The sequence below is a fragment of the Eriocheir sinensis genome, chromosome 4 (assembly GCF_024679095.1).
Source record: "Eriocheir sinensis breed Jianghai 21 chromosome 4, ASM2467909v1, whole genome shotgun sequence".
Lineage (NCBI taxonomy): Eukaryota > Metazoa > Arthropoda > Malacostraca > Decapoda > Varunidae > Eriocheir > Eriocheir sinensis.
This window is the reverse complement of record NC_066512.1, coordinates 20853046-20872442: the sequence shown is the minus strand read 5'-3', so window position 1 is coordinate 20872442 and position 19397 is coordinate 20853046. Positions and strand designations below refer to the sequence as shown.

The following is a 19397-nucleotide window of genomic DNA, read 5'->3' as shown; positions in this document are numbered from 1 at the left end:
GAAGGAACAAGCAAGAATGAGCGTTGAAAGGAAAAGGATACAAAGAAACGAAGATAAAAAGTAAGAATAAGTGGAAGGAACAAGAAGGAATGAGCGTTGAAAGGAAAAGGATACAAAGAAACGAAGATAAAAAGAAAGAATAAGTGGAAGGAACAAGAAGGAATGAGCGTTAAAAGGAAAAGGGTACACAGAAACGAAGATAACATGAAAGAATGAAAGGGAGGGGAAGGACGAGAATGGGAGGGACGGAAGGAATGTTAAGGGGGAGGGAGGGAAGGGAGGAAGGGGAGCAGCACTTCCTGACAACCGAGCTTGGAGATATGAAGCATCGGTGGGGCTTCATCAGAGCTGCCCCGACACAACAGGCTTCACCACCACCACCACCACCATGCCCCCCCTATCCCCCTTCTTTTTCTCTTACCCACCCCCCTCCCCATCTTCTTCCTCTTACAGCACTGCCACCATCATCATCATCACCACGCCCCCCCTATCCCCCTCCTTTTTCTCTAACTGACCCCCCTTCCCATCTTCTTCCTCTTACTAACAATGCATTACCACCACTACCACCACCATCACCACCATACCTCCCTCACCCTCCTCTTATCATCACCTCACCGCTGCCACGTCGCCCCCCTCCTCCTCCTCCTCTACCCATCACTGTGCACCATCACCGCTATGTAACCTCTCCCCCTTTCCTCCTCTGCCCCCCAACCACAACCACTGTACATGCCACCCCTCCTCACACGTCTCCGTTTAATACCACTATCATCACCATCATCATCATCACCATCACCTCCGCAACTATCTTTCCCCTCCTCTTCCTCCTTTTCATCCTCGTCTTCGCCTTCTTCTTCTTCCTCCTTCTCTTCCTCCATGTTTTATCATCATCTATTATCAACACCATCACCTCTACTACTACTACTACTACTACTACTACTACTACTACTACTACTGACACCACTTAAAGGCATCCAGTCCATCGCATTCCTCCTCCTCCTCCTCCTCAACGACACTTTTTCCCCTTTTTACCTGAGAAACCTAATTACCCACAGGTGATCCTTTTAATGGCTGACAAGACCCCACGATCATTTCTCTCTCTCTCTCTCTCTCTCTCTCTCTCTCTCTCTCTCTCTCTCTCTCTCTCTCTCTCTCTCTCTCTCTCTCTCTCTCTCTCTCTCTCTCTCTCTCTCTCTGTCACATAAGCGGGTCAGTAGCGTGCTGTGTCGAGAAAGTTCACTGATCAAAGGTTACTTGCTGCCACATTGTCTCTCTCTCTCTCTCTCTCTCTCTCTCTCTCTCTCTCTCTCTCTCTCTCTCTCTCTCTCTCTCTCTCTCTCTCTCTCTCTCTCTTATTCCTTTAATTTTTCCTATTATTCCATCCTCCTCCTTTCCCTCCTTCTCTCCTCTCTCTCTCTCTCTCTCTCTCTCTCTCTCTCTCTCTCTCTCTCTCTCTCTCTCTCTCTCTCTCTCTCTCTCTCTCTCTCTCTCTCTCTCTCTCTCTCTCTCTCTCTCTCTCTCTCTCTCTCTCTCTCTCTCACACACACACACACACACACACACACACACACACACACACAAGGGGCTTCTTTCGCATAATATACGAACACACACACACACACACACACACACACACACACACACACACACACACACACACACACACACACATTGTACAGTTAAAAAAGGAAGGGGGGAGGGGGGATGAGTCGGGAAGCACCATGGCAAAGGTCAAGGGAGAGACACGTACGTACGGACACACACAACATAGGACGGACACGTGAGAACAGAGACACGGACGAACGGACGAGTAGAAGGACGGACAGGTATATACACGGACGAGTTTCAGGACTAAATCTTACCTACGAATTCTCTCTCTCTCTCTCTCTCTCTCTCTCTCTCTCTCTCTCTCTCTCTCTCTCTCTCTCTCTCTCTCTCTCTCTCTCTCTCTCTCTCTCTCTCTCTCTCTCATATCTGTCTTTTCCTCTCTTTATCTACAACCCAACCTCCTTATCTACCTATCCCTATCTTATCCCTTTTCCTCTCTCTAATACATCCTCCACTCATTCCTTTACCCATCCTTCTCTCCCTCTTCCATACCCTCAACCCATCCTACCTATGTTCTACTTCCCTACTCTCCTCCTCCCTCCTTTCCTTGATAACCGATTCTCTCATTCATGCCTTTTCCTTCCTTCCTTCATTTTACCCTCTGATCCTCCTCTATCTTCCCATGGCGACAAGGACTCAAGTTAGTTGTGATGCAAGGCGCCCATTCTGAAGGACAGTCTGGCGCCGTCTTTGCATCACACACGTACAAAGGTCACCGCTGCTTGCCTCGACAGACAGACAGGTAGACTAACACGTAGGCTCGAGCAGGTTGGTGCACTCTTGGTTGGGCTTGGAAGGACTACATGGGGTTTTTCTCTTTTCTTTATTTTTTTTTCATTTCTTTCTTCCTGGTCTACAGTCTACATCATTTCCCTCAATACCTTTCCTTCCCTCTCTATCGTGTTTGTCCACTCTTTTATGTTTTGTATACACCTCTTCTGGTTAACCGCTACCCTTCCTTCACTTCTTCATCTCTCTCTCCCTCCCTTTTCTTTCACTCTCTCTACGATATTAAAGGCTTGCTCTATATATACCTTTTCTGGTTAACTGCTTCCCTTCCTTCACTTCGTCATCTCTCTCTCCCTCCCTTTTCTTTCCCTCTCTCTATGATATTAAAGGCTTGCTCTATATATACCTTTTCTGGTTAACTGCTTCCCTTGCTTCACTTCCTCATCTCTCTCTCCCTCCCTTTTCTTTCCCTCTCTCTACGATATTAAAGGCTTGCTCTATATATACCTTTTCTGGTTAACTGCTTCCCTTCCTTCACTTCGTCATCTCTCTCTCCTTCCCTTTATTTTCCCTCTCTTTCGTGTTTGTCCGCTCTATTATGATATTAAAGGCTTCCTCTGTATATACCTTTTCTGGTTAATTGCTACCTTTCCTTCACTTCCTCACCCCTCTCTCTCCCTCCCTTTTCTTTCCTTCGCTATCGTGTTTGTCCGCTCTTTTTACGATGTTAACTGATTGTCCTGTATATATCCCTTCTAGTTAACTGATTGCTTTGTTCCTCTTCTCATAGCTATGGAATTTCAACGTTTGAAAATAACTCTACTTCTTCTCTTTCTGTCGCCTCTTCGTAAACTCCGGGTCTGCATGTATTTCAGTAACGTTATAACCATCATATCTACGCTTTTTTTTTTTTTTTTTTTTTTTTTTTTTTTGACAACAAAGGAGACGGCTCAAAGGCAACGAAGAGTGAAAAAAAAAGCCTGCTACTTGCCGCTCCCATAACAGATAAGAGTAAAGAATAGCCAAAAGAGAGGTCAATTTCGGGTGGAGATGACCAGGTATCGATGACCAGCTAGGACACTTAACCCGTCCTCTGCGATAGGAACAAATTTGGCTTTCACTGGTAGCCTGATAACATATACTCCCATGTCTTTCTCTGCCTCTGTGGTGGATAGTGGAGTGTTTCCCATGTGGTATTGGTATGCATTTTTCTTCATTGAATTGTAGCAGCCACTTTTTGATCCATTCCTATAGCTTGGTGATGTCTTCTGGTAGGAAATCCGCAGTCATTGGGTTAAGGGCCTTCACCTCCTGTGCTCTACCCGTTAAGCGTTGTGTCTTCCCCTCTGCTTCGACTTGATCCTCCTCCTAGGCAGCTACATTCCCCTCCTTCAAGATGTCCATTTCTCTACACATTTGTCCTCTGCACTTTCCCGCCCCACAGTCGTTTCTCCTTCCTTCAAACTCCTCCTCTCTTTTAAGCCGCCCTTCATACAACGCATCAAGTTACCTGTCCTAATATCTCCCCTCATACCTGTTCCCAGCACGCGGGTATAGACAACAACCACACACACACACACACACACACACACACACACACACACACACACACACACACACACACACACACGTCCCTGTACCTGTTTTACCTGTGCTCCCTGTCCCCCCAACGACACGTGCTAATAACCTGCAACAGCGACCCACATACGCTAGGATTACGGTGGGCGTTACCTGACCCACCTGTGTCCGCGTACCTGTGTTGAAAGGCAGATATGTGACATGTGTAACTGACATGAAGTAACAACGTAGGTATATATGAAGGTTTCTGAATCTCTTTCCCGGATGACTTATGTATAAAACTGAAAGAGAAATATAGATGTAGCACCTTAGGAATTATATACATTAGTCGTTTGTTTGTGTCATCTTCATAAGTTTTGTATTGCTTTGAAGAGTAACATGTTTGAGACGCGTTTCTTTTAATATATATCTCTTGTTTAGCCTTTGCTCTCTCTCTCTCTCTCTTTCTTCCTATAAATAAAAATGATATGGTTTAAATTAAGTGATTTTCTATTACATTCAACGAAATTAAACAACAGAATCATTCCTTAAAGTTTTTTCTTCTGCATCGAACTAATATTATACAAAGATTAATAAATAACGTCGTAATAACATGATTAAAATTGATGCTGTGTGTGTGTGTGTGTGTGTGTGTGTGTGTGTGTGTGTGTGTGTGTGTGTGTGTGTGTGTGTGTGTGTGTGTGTGTGTGTGTGTGTCATTCATGCCCTGCACCCCCATCAAGCTGATAGCAGGATAAGATAACATACGTCTGTGCACGGAGGAGACGAGGAGACACACGGCGGGAAGGGGAGATTTGAAGCAGCAGGAGGAGGAGGAGAAGGAGGAGGAGGAGGAGGAGGAGGAGGAGGAGGAGGAGGAGGAGGAAGATACGTGATCATTACCTCCTGCCTTTCACGACAGAAGAGACGGAAAGGAGAACAGGAGGAGAAACAAAGAAAAGGAGGAGAAAACGACGGGATGAGGAGAGAACAGGAAAAGATAAAAGGAGAAGAGAAGAAAGTAGAAGAAATAAAAGTATGATGGGAAAGACACGGAAGAACAAGAAAAGGAAGAGAAAACGACGAGATGAGAAGAAAGCTGGAAGAAAAGAAGAAAAGGGAAAGAAAGTAGAGAAGGAATGAAAAGGAAGATATGAAAGAATAGGGAGGACAAGGAGGAACAAGTGGAGGAAGTAGATAAAAAGAACTTGACCTAGCAAAGAGAAAATAAAGGAAAGGAGAGAAAAAGAATCAGGAGAAATGAAGAAAAGGATGGGATAGAGGGAGAACAAGAGAAAAAATAAAGAAAAAGAGGAGAAGGAGGAGACTAGTTAGCATCAATCTCCCTCCTACCTACCTACCTACCTCCCTCCTTCCCTCCCTTCTACCTACCTGGCTACCTACTTACCTGTCCTCCCCTCATGAGCAGTAATCAAGGTAATCATCAGGAAGTCGATACCTGTCATGCCACCTAGTCCCTCCCCTCCCCCCCACCCCACACACACCTTTCCTCCCCCTTCATGCCCCCCCCCCACTATCATCATCATTACTGAACGCACCTCCTCCACCCCTTAACCCTTTCTTTTTTTGTGACCCCCCTACTATTTCTACACCGCACTCATGCCCCTTTCCTCTTCTACCCTCTTTATCAATGCCCCCCCATACACACACACTTGCACTCCCCTCTCTTTGATGCCCCCCACTCCCTCAACCCCTCACCCCCCTTTCTTTTTTTTTTTGCAATGACTATTTCTTCACCCCACTCATGCCCCTTTCCTTTTATGCCCTCTTTATCAATACAATACACCCCCCTACATACATCCCCCCCCCCCCACATCTCCACTCTATTTCCACGACACAATCATGACCACACACCCCTTAACTCTCTTTTATCAATACGATGCACCCCCACACCCCTTCCCCTCCTTGATAACACCTCCACCACCTGCATTCTGATCACCGTCACCTCATCTCAGACCCCTCCCCCCTTACCACCTCCTACACCCCCCCTATCTATATAAGGAACCCAATATTAATACCTCCATAATAACATCTCCCCGCGCCTCTTCCTTCACCTTTTCTCCATGACAACATCTCCTCCTCCTCCTCCGCCGCCTCCTCCTCCTCTATCATCCCTCCAGCATGAGCCTTCTCCTCCCTCCCCATACCTCCCAATTTACAGCAGCTCAGTAACCACGAAACTACCTTTGCCCCGATCGTCCCTCACCCCCCCCCCGCCCCCGCAACTAACACCCTCCTTCTTACTTCATCACCACCACCACCACCACCATTACCATCACTCAGCTTGTCTCATCTCCCTGCCATGCATCACCACCACCACCACAACCACCACCATCACTTCAGCTGGGTATTCCGACCACTACTCAACAACTCCACCACATCCACCACCATCAACACCACCATGACCATCACCATTCCTGACGATCAAACTGTTTTACCTTGCTTCTCTCTCTCTCTCTCTCTCTCTCTCTCTCTCTCTCTCTCTCTCTCTCTCTCTCTCTCTCTCTCTCTCTCTCTCTCTCTCTCTCTCTCTCTCTCTCTCTCTCTTGATGGGGGGAGGGAAACTGACCGGGGTCTGGTAACCGACACCGACCCATCGACGAGAGAGAGAGAGAGAGAGAGAAAATCTGATTATCACTGGGTTGACACAGCACAGTTGATAGTTACCTTGGACACTGCTCTCTCTCTCTCTCGCTCTCTCTCTCTCTCTCTCTCTCTCTCTCTCTCTCTCTCTCTCTCTCTCTCTCTCTCTCTCTCTCTCTCTCTCTCTCTCTCTCTCTCTCTCTAACACCTTTGATCTTTACATATTTCCCTTTTCGTTCTCTTCTTCCTTCTTCCTTCCTTCCATCTTCCCTTTCTCTCACTTCTTCACTTTTTCCTTCTGTTTGTTTCCTTCTTATTCCTTTTATCCTATTCCTTTCTCCACCTCCCTTTATCTCCCCTTCTCTCACCTCCCCCTTCTCTCACCTCCCCCTTTCTTCCTCTCTTTCCACGTCCTTACCTCTACACTTTTCCATCTCTTTCCTTTATCACTCTTCTTTCTCTCCTTTCATATCCTTCTCTTGTCTCTCATTCTCTCCATTTCTTTCCTATCTTTCTCCCCATTCTCCCTTCTCCCCTTCTTCTCTTACGCTCTCTCTTCTCCCTTCCCCATTTATTTCTTATCCTACTCTCCCTCTTCTCCCTTCTCTACCCCTCATTATCATAGTCTCCCACTACTCCCTTCCCTATTTCTCTCCTATCTTACTCTCCCTCCTCTCCCTTCTCCTCCCCTTCTTCCCTATCGCCTCCCCGTTAAAGTCTATATCATGTGCGTTTAATCTTCAATGTTTACGTAGGTTAAATGTGCACATGTGCGTCCATTAGTAATCAGACCAGGTGATGCGTGCACACAGGTGTCTTCTCTTAGGTGTGTGTGTGTGTGTGTGTGTGTGTGTGTGTGTGTGTGTGTGTGTGTGTGTGTTAGAGAGAGAGAGAGAGAGAGAGAGAGAGAGAGAGAGAGAGAGAGAGAGAGAGAGAGAGATGGTGGTCTGGAAGGAAGGGGCGGGAGAGAAAAAGATGGGTGGCGAGGAGGGATGCAAGAGAGATGGAGAGAAGGGTAAGAGAGGAGGGAGAAGACGAGGGAGAGGAGGAGGAGGAAATTTGAGAGGTAAGTCACCTGACCCCTCCACCACGAGACTTGCCCCCGGGATAACTTACACAGGGGGAGGAGGAGGAGGAGGAGGAGGAGGAGGAGGTGCTGGTGGTGGTAGTGGAGGAAAAAGAGAAATGGGAGAAGATGGAAAAGATAGAAATAATAAGAGGAGGAGGAGGAGGAGGAGGAGGAGGAGATGCTGAGAAAGAGAGTAATTGGAGGAGGGAGAGAAGAGAGATATGAGAAGAGGTAGAGGTAGAGGTGGAGGTTTAGGTGGCAGTGGTTCCGTGGAAGGAGAGGAAGAGAAGAAAGAAACAAGGAGGTGGAGGAGGTGGAGGAGGAGGAGGAGGAGGAGGAATACTGTAAACAAGGAACAAAGATGAACGCGCAGAATGATGAAAAAGAAATAATCATGAGTAGTCTCTCTCTCTCTCTCTCTCTCTCTCTCTCTCTCTCTCTCTCTCTCTCTCTCTCTCTCTCTCTCTCTCTCTCTCTCTCTCTCTCTCTCGTTCGTTCCCAACTTTATCCTGTTTTTCGGCTTCTCGCTTCATCTATCATTGCGTCCATCCATCAGTGACTTATTATTACATGAAATTGAGTCACTTTCAAGTCGCGAAGACGCCTACTCATTTTCCTCCTCCTCCTCCTCCTCCTCCTCCTCCTCCTTCTCCTCCTTCTCCTTCTCCACCTCCTCCCGTTTGTCGCCTTCTGTTTCTTCTTCACTTTTTTTCCTTCTGCTTCACCTTCTGCTTCTTCTCGTGCTACATATTCTCCTACTTCTCCTTCTCCTCTTCCTCCTCCTCCTCCTCCTCCTCTTCCTCCTACGTACGTATATGGAGAGGTTGAGCAATGTACACCTGATATTTTTTTCATCACAGGTAAAAATAATTCTGATTTAAGATTCTGTGAAGGTGACGAGGAGAGGGGGAGAGAGAGGAGGAGGAGGAGGAGGAGGAGGAGAAGAGGGAGATGTGTTTGGAAGGAGAGGAAGGAAAGGGAGAGAGGTGCATGAGAAGGAGAGTAAGAGAGGGAAGAAGAGAAGGGAAAGACAAGGATGGGATAAAGAAGAGATATGGGAAGAAGATGGAGGAGTGGAGGGAAGGGTGTGGAAGGAGGGGATGAAGAGGCAGGTGGGAGAAGATGAAGGGAGATGGAGAAAAGGAGGGAGAGGAAAGAATGACAAGGGAGATTAAAAGCCAAAGGGAGATTAAGGAAAACATTGAGATAAAGAGGACGGAAGGGAGAGAGAAAGAGGAGCAGGAGAGACAAAAGAGAGAGGGGGGAGAAGAGGTTAGGAAAGAAGGGAAAGACGAGGATGGGATAAAGAGGAGAAATATGGGAAGAAGATGGAGGAGTAGAGGAAAGGGTGTGGAAGGAGAGGAAGGAGAGGCAGGTGGGAGAAGATGAAGGGAGATGGAGAAAAGGAGGGAGAGGAAAGAATGACAAGGGAGATTTAAAGCCAAAGGGAGATTAAGGAAAACATTGAGATAAAGAGGACGGAAGGGAGAGAGAAAGAAGAGCAAGAGGGACAAGAGAGAGAGAGAGAGAGAGAGTGCTGGAGAGGGCGAATAAAAGCCTCGTGGAAAAACATGGCACGGAAATTTTCACGTTATATTCATTATGGAAATTTTCAAAACATAAATTAAAATGCCTGGCCCGCAAAAAAAGGGGAATGGCTGATAAAACATTTAAATGCATAACGAGTAGAAAGTAATTTAACGGAGCAGAGGATAAATAATTGAATGCAATGTTCGTAAAGGGCGCAAATTATTAATAGGACGAGAGCGAGCGAAATAGATTGATAAAAGTAGTTGGGTAGATAAGAAAAAAAGGCATAGATAGATAACGCACACATTTTTTTTTTTTTTTTTTTTTTTACATCTTCGCCTGTAGCGCCTGTAGGCTTGTTTTTGGAGGGGCCTGATGGTATGGCCCAGCCCGTTGTGGCGCAGGCCTGTGTTTATAGTGGCGCCAACTTGTACTGGCTCATGCTGCCCTCCCGGAGCTCATCTTTAATCCTAGAATCTAGAGTCCGGGTTGATAGGTGTTCTTCTGGACAGCATGTGGGTAGTTTTAAGCCACTCGCCGGCGGGTGAAAAATCCCAGCTTGGTGGCACCGGGCGGGGATTAAACTGGCGTCGTCCTGAACGCGGCGCCGTCACGCTGTCGACTCAGCCACCGCCTCCCCATAGATAGAGGAGATAAGAGCAATACAACTATAATTAGAGAGGGTGAACTAGAGAGGAAGGTGCATATTCATAAAGGTAGGTAGGTAGACAGGTCGTTAAAGTAGACACATATGTAGAAAGACTGTCAGGTAGGTCAGGTAGGTTAGTATTTAAGTAAGCAGGATCTTGGGTAGGTAGATCAGGAGGTAGATAAGCAGGAAGGTTAGTAGAGATAAGTCGTATTGGATGTAATTATCAAGGTACACAGGTATGGACACAGACGAGTATTAAGGGAAGGAGTTGTGGATATGGGTATTTGGGTATGACCGTATGAGGGAGGTGTTTAGTAATGTAAGGTAGGTGGGTATTTAGCTAATATATGAGGAAAAGAAGGGAAGTATAATGGAAAGTGGATAAGAATGAAGGTGAAATGGAGATAGGCTGTTTGTTATGTATGGGTAAGTGAGTGGGTGGTAGAGCAGTAGATAGATAGATAGATAGATAGATAGATAATGAGAGAAATCGAATCTGAGGGGTGAAGAGGAGGAGGAGGAGGAGGAGGAGGAGGAAGAGGAGGAGGCTATCAGGTAGTGAGTGAAGGCAGGTAAGCAGATACAGGTACGATTCTAAAGACCAGGTGGAGAGAGAGAGAGAGAGAGAGGATGGGGGGCAGGGGGGGGAGGCTATTGTGAGTTAATGCGATGGTGGTGGTGGTGATGTTCCTTCGTGATGTTTTCCCTTTAAACACTCATAAGGGTGGGGCTGAGGTGGACCTCTCTCTCTCTCTCTCTCTCTCTCTCTCTCTCTCTCTCTCTCTCTCTCTCTCTCTCTCCAGCCTGCGGCCCCCCTTTCTACTACTCCTCCTCCACGTCCCTTCTATCTCCTCCACTTGAGAATCACTAACTGTAAAATCTCCACCGCCCTCTCTCTTTCTCTCTCTCTCTCTCTCTCTCTCTCTCTCTCTCTCTCTCTCTCTCTCTCTCTCTCTCTCTCTCTCTCTCTCTCTCTCTCTCTCTCTCTCTCTCTCTCTCTCTCTCTCTCTCTCTCTCCCTCTCTCTCTCTGCTTTTCCCTTCTACCTGCAAGAGAAGAGTAACCAAGCCAAGCCCTTTTATCTTTGTTGCTAATTCAGTACAAACGCAATAAAACACTCTCTCTCTCTCTCTCTCTCTCTCTCTCTCTCTCTCTCTCTCTCTCTCTCTCTCTCTCTCTCTCTCTGTTCCCGTCCCTTCCTTAACCTCTTTATCCAAATTCTCTTTACTCCTTAGTCAACATACCTTCATACTTCATCTAACTACTACTACTACTACTCTCTCTCTCTCTCTCTCTCTCTCTCTCTCTCTCTCTCTCTCTCTCTCTCTCTCTCTCTCTCTCTCTCTCTCTCTCAACCCAAGCTCTTCCCTCCTTCCTCCTTTAACCACTAACACCACAACATTTCAACCCCTACTCTTTGCCCCTTCCTTCCCCCTCCAGCTTCCCCATCCCCCTCACACCCATCAAGCCCCTCCCCCCTCCCCTCTCCACCCCAACCTTCCCGCTCTTCAAACATGACAAAGCTCTTAGAATTGTGGCCCCCTCATCTGCATGCACGAATCGTCGCAGTAATACAAGCACGAATATACGGACACTAAACCTGCAACTCACACTTTCATGCCCCACACTCCTCGTACTCTCTCTCTCTCTCTCTCTCTCTCTCTCTCTCTCTCTCTCTCTCTCTCTCTCTCTCTCTCTAGCAAACGAGTGAGAGAAATAAAGAGAAGAGAACATGTTACTGCAGATCTTTAATAAGCCTTCAAAAATGACAGTAGTAGTAATAGTAGTAGTAGTAGTAGTGGTGGTGGTGGTGGTGGTGGTAGTAGTAGTAGTGGTGGTGGTAATAGTTACAGTATTCTCTTGCATAATTTATTGGAGTTGATAACAATATACTCCAATTAAAATGCGAAACTTTTTGTCGACATGTTAAATAAATTATAAATAAGCAAAGTCGCTTTTACCCAGAAAGAAGCCTTCTCTCTGTACACACACACACACACACACACGTTCCTCGCTGCCAATGTTGCCAAATCAATCGGACGAAGATCAAGAATAGGCAGAACTGAGACGCCGTGAGTGGGGGGGTTGTGGCAAAGAGGAAGGGGTAGGGCAAAGCTGCTGTACGTATATATAACTAACATAACGTAATGGGTATATCTCCTACTTAGAAAAAATATATATTGCTTGGGCGAAATTGTGAAATGTCGTGTGTGTGTGTGTGTGTGTGTGTGTGTGCGGGGGGAGGGTGGGGTGAACACGTGCTGGGCGGGTTGACAGAGAAACTGTGTTGAGCTCGGGCGGTTTGTGTGCATGTGTTGAAGATCCATGGTCCTTCTTGAATGGTGGAGAGAGAGAGAGAGAGAGAGAGAGAGAGAGAGAGTGACTCTAAGAGTGAGATAGAAAAACACACAATGTACAGAGAGAGAGAGAGAGAGAGAGAGAGAGAGAGAGAGAGAGAGAGAGAGAATGACTAGAAGTGTGAGAAATATAAGCAAACAATGTAATTTGCACGCTAAAATCTTAAACATAAAAACAAAAAGAGAAACAAAATATGAACAAAGAAATCAATAAATACCAAAATACAATACAATAAAAACCAACTATTAAAAACGGAGAAACATTAAGAGAAAAAGGGATAAAAACGAAAACAGAGAGAAAGAAGAAACCCGCGGCGTTGGAAGAAGACAACATTCTGAAGAGGGCAAGAGGATCAGGGAGGGAGCTAAGGAGACAGTAGTGACCTTCCTCGCTTTCCTTCCAAGTCCTCGGAGGCCGTAACTATTGCAGCGGGGAGGGAAAACAAAACGAAGCAAACACAAAAAGGGCTAAATAAAGCGACCCACGTCCACCTTCAAGCAGAGCAGGAGGCTGGCTGGCTTCTTTCGTTTTATAGGGAAGGAAGAACAAGGCGACATTTTGCAGCGAGACGTGGCAGAGCTGTACAGAGAAGGCACGTGTCGACTTTGCTTATGGCGTGTATTATGATATATTTCTTTTACGTAGCTTCCTCTGGCGAATTATGGATACTATTTATACACATGATCGAAGAGGATTTACTGTACAATGACTCAGTGCGTAATGTAGTTGTGATTTAGTTTATACCGAGAAACGAAGAGACATGATCGAAATTCTCAGACGCTTCTGCCTCTTACATCACCTATTTCCAAAGGCCAAAGAGGGTATCATTCAGGTTCTAATGAGTGGGGGGTTTCTCTAGAGTTATTGGTACAGAAGAAGGATCAGCCTACCATCACCAGTCATAAAACTACCCATGGAATTGCCCAAAACTCCTACGAAACCCGCGTCAAGTATGTGTGCTCCGACGCCGATATTCTTAAAAATATTGCCCTAAGTTTGTTATATGTTTCCCTCTGCTTTCTGAGTTTATATATATGCCACATGATTCGTAAACTCACCAACTCCTCACCACCACTTCTATCATCCTCCTCTCCTCCTCTTACTTCTCCGCCTCCTCTTCCTCCCCCCCATTGCAAGTCCATCGCGACAGGCAGCATCGAGGTTAGCCCTAACTGCCATCTCAGCCAATTACGACGAGGAAAGTTTCACTTGGCCAATTCGGGTAAATTACTGTCCCCGGTGACGTGATTATGACCGGCTCCTGGGATAACAAATAAAAGTAAACTGAAAAAAGAGGTAGCATGCCTTTTTTTTTATAGCAACTGTCTTGTTACTAACCTTCTGAAGTTAAAAATACTATTATACGAACACACACACACACACACACACACACACACACACACACAAATGACCTTATGAAGGGAAAAAGTCTGAGAAAAAAACGATGCAGCAGAAAAATAACACGAAATTTATCTTCTTTCATCAGCAGACACAAAAGGGAAGCGAAATTTTGTGATCACATTACAAGCCTGCCGATCATAGCTCTAACCCCCCCTTACCCCCTCAACCGTCCCGTCCCTTTCCTTCACACACACACACACACACACACACACACACACACACACTCCCTGCCTGGTCAAACTCTTTCGTCTCTGCCTGTCAACATCTACCTTTCCTTCCTGGTGGAAGTATGCCTACATACATCCTGTGCCTAAGAAGAGTGACCGTTACAATCCCTCAAACACAAACTCCAGACTGGAGGCTGCAGGACGCTTAACCTCAGACACGTAAAATTAAAAAGATAAATCCAAAGTCTATATATACCAAGCCAAGTCATACGCAGCTTTGTGGGAGGAGACACGGCAGAGGCGTGGTTTATGCGTGACGTTGCTTGAAGCCAAACTAGAGAATGTAGAAACAGGGATTTAGAGAAAACTAAGAAAGGCGGACTAATTTAAATCAATCACTTCAACATGACCCCTCTCACACCCCACACCGCCGTTTGTAGGCATTGGAATTACAGTCACGCATAGCACAACAAAAAAAGGCATATTTTTTCGTCAGTGGCTTGCCTGAATGCGCGGTGAAAGCGGCCGCAACTTTAGTCACCCGTGAACTGGCTTCAAGTGACGTCATCCCGCTGCTCCTCTCCAAACCGCCCACTGCGCGTGCTGGTCGCAGTTTTGAAGGCAGAGTGACTTGACTTGGTATATATAGACTTTGGATAAATCCATGAGCATATCCATAAATAATCCAGTAACTTAACAATCACATAACACTGACAATTCTCCACGTACGAAAGCCATGCCCGTACCCATGAGGGCAAGTCCGTGGCCCAACCGTACTCTCCCACACAAATATATTCCCGCCATTAGCGTTCCTGTCAGTGGCGGTGGTGGACAGTGGGCACTCCGGTCACGTTCACACATCCGGCAAGTTGGCAACTTTCCCGACAGACAGACACCCCCCCTTCAACCCCCATTCCCTCCTTGCTTGCCTGATTCCCCCTCCCCCTTCCTACTGCCTGCCTATCTGCCTTCCACTTTCAATGATCCTACGTGCTTCCTTCCTTCCTTCCCTCCTTTCATCTCCTACACTGCCTTCCCCACCTCCACCCTCCCTCACCACTTTATCCTGTCAACAGCTTCCCTCCTGTCCCACCTTACCTCTTACTTTTTTTCTCTTCTCTTTTTACTCCTCCTTTCTTCCTATTCATTCCAGCAGCTGCAGCTCTCTTCTCACACTGCTCCCTCCTCTCTCCACTAGCTCCTTAAACTGATATAGCCGTTTCTTCTCCTATGCTACACTAGTTTTGTTCCTTCTCCCTTTCTACTTGCCTCTATTCTTCCCCTTTCAACACCTATTTCCTCGGTTAATTCTTGTTTATCCTCCCAGCTATAATATTCTCCATGTTTCTTCAAGCAATCACACTACTGAGGCCTTTAATGTAAACAATATGAAAAACAAAACATTACGAAAGCAAGCATGGATATAGGTAGAAAATGAATACTTGGCAAAATACTACGGTATGTTAATAAATAAAATAGACAAATAAGAATTGCAGGTGACTTGACTTCCTAAATGGACTGCAAAGGATTTAAGCTACCCAACATTATGTATTAGTGTTCAGGGCTCTATGTTAAGGACGTCTTTATCCTGCACGTTTGCTAAAGAACATATTGTATAAACAGACACTTCTACACAATTATTCTCCTACACTCTTTCAGCCGTCGCTCAGCAGCAACTCGCTTTAGCCTAACGTTGCTTTTTTTTTAGTGTCCAGCATACCGGTTGTCTGCTCAATATTTAACGACGCACTTTGAGGGCCATTAGCGTATTGGAGGCGAGGCGGTCTCTTTTTTCGTTATGTGTGTGTGTGTGTGTGTGTGTCTGTGTGTGTGTGTGAGAGAGAGAGAGAGAGAGAGAGAGAGAGAGAGAGAGAGAGAGAGAGAGGTGGGGACATGGCAAAGATACAAGAAAATAAATAACAGAAGAGTCATTGCAAGGGATTGAGACAACACACCCAACAAAACGTCCGAAAATAGAACTTCCTGCAGACAAAATAAAGCAGTGAAGGAGAGAGAAAGGGAGGAGGGGAAAACACGAGGCTGGTGAAGAGTTAAGAGTGGGAAACAAGAGGAGGGAGGGATGACACGACGTCTGGTACAACACATATATTCTAAGCGAGACAGCACTAGATAACCGTCACCTCGTTCGGTAAAACACGTGTTAAGAGTGGCGGAATAAGTCTGTTTTAAAGAAGGTGGTCCACGAGCAAGTAGATGGAGCTAACGAGACACGTCATTGGATCTGGCTAAAGAAAATTGGAGAAAAGGGAGGAGAGGGAAGAAAGCTGAGGAGCGAGGGACTCTACCAATCCCGAGCATAATCCTATTTCAACAGTCCCAGTTTTCATTATGATAATCTACTTTTTCTTTCATTTTCCTCTAATAGTATATTCTGCCCCTTAAACTTATCACAAGTGTTGAGGTTTGTCCTCTCCTACATTCATTACTTTGCTTTTTCATTTCATTTAATACTTCATCTTAATTTTAAAAACAATATTCACTTTGTTTTCTGCTTATTATACATTCAATTAGCATCCACTGATTACTTCTCTTAAATTACTTACTTTACCAATTTCTACAATACCGTTATCTCTATTACAAGTCTGAATGAAAAAAAATCACCTTAGTTTCCCAGTCATTACTTTAGAGAAGTGAACAGAGCTGTAAAACTCTTACCACAGCGTCAAAAATGTGGCAACTCCCCCGTTACTCCCAATTATGGCAAGTATAATTTCATCCAGTAAATTAAACTGTGTTATACCGACCAGTATAAATATTTTGTAAACTAATCTAAACTATGCCAAAAATCGCCTCATAAAAGACTGTCCCTGTGTCCTGGCCCGGCGAGGGAGTCATAATAATTCTGTTGATTAAGTTGGGAGAAGTTTGGGACCCTCCAGCCGCTCAGCGCGTCCCGTCCCGTCTGTTTCTACTGCCAGCCACGCCACGCCGGAGCCACGCCACGCCACCCCAGAGCCACGCCACAGTCACGCCAAGCCAGAGCCACGCCACGCCAGTCACACCAAGCCAGAGCCACGCCACAGTCACGCCAAGCCAGAGCCAAGCCACGCCAAGCCAAGCCAAGCCAGAGCCAAGCCACGCCACGCCAAGCCAGAGCCAAGCCACGCCACGCCACGCCACGCCAGAGCCACGCCACGCCAGTCACATCAAGCCAGAGCCACGCCACGCCAAGCCAGCGCCAAGCCACGCCACGCCACGCCAGAGCCACGCCACGCCACGCCAAGCCAGTCACATCAAGCCACACGCCACGCCAGAGCCACGCAACGCCAGTCACATCAAGCCAGAGCCAAGCCACGCCACGCCAGCGCCAAGCCACGCCACGCCACGCCACGCCAGAGCCACGCCACGCCACGCCACGCCACGCCAGAGCCAAGCCACGCCACGCCACGCCACGCCACACCACAGCCACACGCCACGCCAGAGCCACGCCACACCACAGCCACACGCCACGCCAGAGCCACGCCACACCACAGCCACACGCCACGCCAGAGCCACGCCACACCACAGCCACACGCCACGCCAGAGCCACGCCACACCACAGCCACACGCCACGCCAGAGCCACGCCACACCACAGCCACACGCCACGCCAGAGCCACGCCACACCACAGCCACACGCCACGCCAGAGCCACGCCAAGCCAGAGCCACGCCACACCACAGCCACACGCCACGCCAGAGCCACGCCACACCACAGCCACACGCCACGCCAGAGCCACGCCACACCAGCCACACGCCACGCCAAACCACGCCACACCACAGCCACACGCCACGCCAGAGCCACCACCACAGCCACACGCCACGCCAAGCGCCAGAGCCACGCCACACCACAGCCACCCGCCACGCCAGAGCCACGCCACACCACAGCCACACGCCACGCCAGAGCCACGCCACACCACAGCCACACGCCACGCCAGAGCCACGCCACACCACAGCCACACGCCACGCCAGAGCCACGCCACACCACAGCCACACGCCACGCGAGAGCCACGCAACTCCACAGCCACGCCAGAGCCACGCTACACCACAGCCACACGCCACGCCAGAGCCACGCCACCACAGCCACACGCCACGCCAGAGCCCCGCCACACCACAGCCACACGCCACGCCAGAGCCACGCCACACCACAGCCACACGTCACGCCAGAGCCACGCCAAGCCAGAGCCACGCCACATAACAGCCACACGCCACGCCAGAGCCACGCCAAGCCAGAGCCACGCCACACCACAGCCACACGCCACGCCAGAGCCACGCTACGCCACAGCCACGCCAAGCCAGAGCCACGCCACGCTACACCACAGCCACACCAGAGCCACGCCAAGCCAGAGCTACGCCACACCACAGTCACGCCAAGCCAGTGCCACGCCACACCACAGCCACACGCCACACCACAGCCTCGCCACGCCACACCACAGCCACGCCAGAGCCACGATCTCCTGCCCTCCTCCCTCTCCGACACCAGCAGCGGCTCCAGTCCAAATGACGCCTTCCTGAGCTGCTGATTGATGAAGCCATGCTGGGACCCGCGACACACACACACACACACACACACACACACACACACACACACACACACACGGCTATTTTCCCTCCCTCCTAAACCGTCTACATTACCTCCACCTGCACCACCACCACAGCCTCCGCCTCGGCCACCATCCAGCCCCTCGACACGTTAATGTAGTCAGGTATTTCTTTCTTTCCCTTCCTATTGACATTTTCGGGCCGGCCAATTCAGGCTCGTACTCTCCAAATGCTTCCATAAATCACCGTAAATATTTGCATTTCTCGAGGTTTTCCCAAGGGTGTTTTTACAATCGGCAGCCCATCACTTCCCCTTCCCTCCTTTCCACCCCGCCTGGCTCCCTACGTAACTGCCTGCCTCTCCGCTCGTGCCGTGAAAAACTCGTCCCCACCTGCCTCAACTCTCTCGGGAATCGACAAACCGTTCTCGCCATTCATTATCCAGACAGCCGCGGCGTGAGTCTGCCAGTATTTGCCGCCGCGGAAACCTGTTCTTGGGCTGGTGCGGCGCCGCTGTGCTTATGAAGGCAGCACCACCACCACCACCACCAGGTTCCTCGCGCCGATAAATAACTCACGGTAAAATAAAATAAAATGTCTAAGCATGGATAGTGATTTTTATCCACGGCCTAAGTTGTAATATTTTCATGCAAGGATATGATTATCTATTACGATTTAACGATAACTACTTAACCGCTTATTCATTAATGATAACCTCCCGTCCATTCCGGCGTCCCCAGATGTCCTGCATTAGTCCTTGATGACGCCTTGCTGCCGCTGCGCCACACGCGGGAGGGAGGGATGCTGGCTTCCTCCTACCCTAGTCAGCGCTGGCGTTGCGACGTTGTAACTCTTGCAGATGCGTTGGCAGCTGACGGGCGGAGTCTAATTAGTTCTTTACACGATCACCGCTGAGTGCCACGGTGAACGGTGCCCACGCCAGGCGTCTTGGTGCTCTTGGAGCCCCACGTAGGCGTTAGTTTACTCGGCCTAATGAGTTTTCTACATGTGTACAAGGACACGTTGTCACACTTAAATTAATATCCAGATGTACTCCAAGGTCTGACTTAGACGCTGCAATACATCGCAGTGCCCGCGGTAGATTTTAAGAATGCATGAAGCATGTTTATTTTAAGAAAGCGCCCTTCCGGTGCAGATAACATACTGCTGGGAAGCGTGGCTAACACC

General features: G+C 48.0%; 1 protein-coding gene across 1 annotated transcript in view; it reads left to right on the top strand.

The window, feature by feature from the left end:
- The window catches only part of LOC126982284 (uncharacterized), a 131430-nt gene extending 113240 nt beyond the window's left edge, over nt 1-18190 (top strand). The window contains exons 2-5 of the mRNA XM_050834279.1: nt 16611-17023; nt 17368-17538; nt 17640-18041; nt 18083-18190. Coding sequence (XP_050690236.1) covers nt 16611-17023; nt 17368-17538; nt 17640-18041; nt 18083-18190 — 1094 coding nt within the window. The remainder of the gene's footprint in view (nt 1-16610; nt 17024-17367; nt 17539-17639; nt 18042-18082) is intronic.
- The last annotated feature ends 1207 nt before the right edge of the window (nt 18191-19397 follow it).